Source organism: Belonocnema kinseyi, chromosome 3 (assembly GCF_010883055.1).
Source record: "Belonocnema kinseyi isolate 2016_QV_RU_SX_M_011 chromosome 3, B_treatae_v1, whole genome shotgun sequence".
Taxonomy (NCBI): domain Eukaryota; kingdom Metazoa; phylum Arthropoda; class Insecta; order Hymenoptera; family Cynipidae; genus Belonocnema; species Belonocnema kinseyi.
The window spans coordinates 122,591,792-122,594,935 of NC_046659.1; the positions used below are offsets into that span (position 1 = coordinate 122,591,792).

Here is a 3,144-nt window from a genome sequence, read left to right on the forward strand (position 1 = left end):
AATTTTTGTTGTTGAAATCTCGTCATTTTAACGTGGGAATTTCACTATTTCGTAAAATATTTATGTACTTGATGGAGAATTTGTCTTTTTTAGTTGAAAATTGATCTTTTCGGTCAAAAATGGAATTACTTAATTGAAAATACAATTTTTTTTGTTGAAATCTCGTCATTTTAGCGTGGGAATTCCACTATTTCGTAAATAACTGATGCATTTTCTGGAGAATTTATCTTTTTTTAGTTGAAAATTTATCTTTTCGGTTGAAAATGAATTATTTGATTAAAAAATACAATTTTTTTGTAGAAAGCTCGACATTTTAACGTTTTCACTATTTGGTAAAATATTTATGTATTTGATGGAGAATTTGTCTTTTTTAGTTGAAAATTTAACTATTTCGGTCAAAAATGTAATTACTTGATTGAAAAATACAATTTTTTGTAGGAAGCTCGTCATTTTAACGTGGGAATTCCACTATTTCGTAAATAACTGATGCATTTTCTGGAGAATTTGTCTTTTTTTAGTTGAAAATTTATTTTTTCGGTTGAAAATGAATTATTTGATTGAAAAATACAATTTTTTTGTAGAAAGCTCGACATTTTAACGTGGGAATTTCACTATTTGGTAAAATATTTATGTATTTGATGGAGAATTTGTCTTTTTTAGTTGAAAATTGATCTTTTCGGTCAAAAATGTAATTACTTGATTGAAAAATACAATTTTTTGTAGGAAGCTCATCATTTTAACGTGGGAATTCCACTATTTCGTAAATAATTGATGCATTTCATGGATAATTTGTCTTTTATTAGTTGAAAATTTCTCTTTTCGGTTGAAAATGTCATTATTTGATTGAAAAATACAATTTTTTTGTATAAAGCTCGTCATTTTAACGAGGGAATTCCACTATTTCGTAAATAATTGATGCATTTTGTGGAGAATTGTTTGTAGTTGAAAATTTATCCTCTTGTTTGAAAATGTAATTATTTAATTAAAAATTCAACTGTTTTGTAGAAAGCTTGTGATTTTAAATTTGATATTTCAGTATTAGGTTCTAAAATTATGTATTTTGTTGAGAATTTTTCTTTTATGGTAGAAAATTCATCTTTTTGAACTTAAAAATTTAATTTAAGAAGAAAGGTAAAAATGGCGTCTAATAATTAGGGTGCTCAAATCTGTCAAAGAAATTAAGAGGCCTTAAATACTTTAGATACTTGATATACAAATTTGTAAATTTTAAATTTGTGTGTTTGTGTATACATAAAAAACAAATTTCTACATTTTTCAGGGAGATTTGCGCCGCATGTGGAGCGAACCGTTCATAACTCACCCACAGCCGAAGCACATGGAGGTTTGACAGCTCCCCATACTTGCAATATCGCAATTTTTATTGGACAAGTTCTTATAAGCATCTCATTCATTTTTTCCATCAGTATCATTTCTATGTAAGTAATCCTATCGTTTCATTGTAGATGAGACATTTTTTTATTCTCGTCATTAAGATGTTAACGTAATTCACACCAGCAGAACAATGAAAAAGGACTGTATGTAACTATAGGTATATTATATCAAGTGATTTATTTAATTTAACATAGCTTGTTAAAGAGAGTGGAGTAGCAAAAAAGTGCGTCGGCATGCGAAGAAGACTTTCACAATATGACATTAGAGATTATTAGAGCTTGTTCCTTTTATGATAGGGGTCTTACTTAAATTACTTAACCCAAACGACATATTTTTACCCCCCCCCCCTTTAATGTACGTAATTTATGGTTTCCAGAAATAATAAGATATTGTGGGACTTTAATTTAATGGAAATTTTTTGTATTGCAGGGGAAAAACTTTATTTTTTAAATTCAGTAATTTTTCCTTGATCAATTGTTCATTTTTCATGGTCATTAACATTCAAATACGAGTGTTTTGTTCTTGTAATATTTTTAGCCCAGGCTCTTTTATCAACGGAATAAAATCATATTTCAGGTACAAATTTAAGATTTAAAAATTTGTTATTTAAAAATTTAAAAATTTATTTTTAAACAATAAAATGACTTTTCTACTATAAAAAATGACTTTTTAACAGAACACTTGATTTTTCAACAGAATACTTGAATTTGTAAACTAAAAATATGAACTCTTAACAAAAAAAGTGTAATTGTGGATATTTTAACCAAAAAATTAATTTAAAGAAACCAAATTTTCAAAATACGAAGATTTTTCAGTCATGAAAAAAGAAAAATGTACCTAAATTGTTGTTGAACCTTCAAGCCAAAAACGAATTTTTTGTACAAAAATTGAATTAAAAAAAAATGATTTTCAAGTAAAAAAATAATTTTCAAGAAAATAGTTAAATTTTTAACCAAGAAGATAAACCTTGATAAGCATTTAAAAAAAAAAAAAAAATTTCTACAAAGCTGATCAACTTTTACCCACGCAGTGGAATTTTCAATCAAAAATGATCAATTTTCAACAAAATATGTCAATTTTAAAACAAAGAGATGAATTTTCAACTAAAAATGATTTCTTAACAAAATAGTTCAATCAAGAAGTTGCATTGTTATCCAAGATGCAATTTCTAATAGAATAAATGAATTTTTAATTTAAAAAGACCAATTTAAAGAAAAGTTAAATTTTTACAAAAAAAAAAAAAGATTTTGGTTTGACTTATTAACATCAAAATCTGAGTTTTAAACAAGAAGTAAATTTTCTACGAAGATTTTGGAACTTGTAACCCAAAAAATACGGATTTTTATTTGAAAAGTTTAATTTCAACCAAAAAGAATGACTTTTTTGCAAAATTGTCGAATTTTCAACCAAACAGTTGCATTTTTTTCCAAACAAGATAAAATTCTTATTAAAAGAGATAATATTTTTAATTAAAAATTTTTTTTTGTAAATGGATGGTTTTTTAAGCAAAACAAATTGTTAGTTAAAAACGTAATTTTTTTATTAATAATTCAACTGTTTTGTTGATGGTTGATCTATTTTGAAGAAAGATCGTCCTTTTTGGAAGAATTAATCTTCTTGGTTAGAAATGCAACTATTTGGTTATAATCATATGTATTTTTCGTCGTTGAGAATTTCTCTTTTTAGTTAAAAATGTAATTATTTTATTGAAAATTTAACTGTTTTGTAGATATCTCGTCATTGTAATGTAGG

At 25.5% G+C, this 3,144-nt stretch overlaps 1 protein-coding gene across 1 annotated transcript in view; it reads left to right on the forward strand.

Annotated features, from left to right (window-relative positions):
- The window catches only part of LOC117170014 (signal peptide peptidase-like 3), a 26,994-nt gene extending 25,617 nt beyond the window's left edge, over positions 1–1,377 (forward strand). The window contains exon 6 of the mRNA XM_033356529.1: positions 1,280–1,377. Coding sequence (XP_033212420.1) covers positions 1,280–1,348 — 69 coding nt within the window. The 3' untranslated portion in view covers positions 1,349–1,377. The remainder of the gene's footprint in view (positions 1–1,279) is intronic.
- The last annotated feature ends 1,767 nt before the right edge of the window (positions 1,378–3,144 follow it).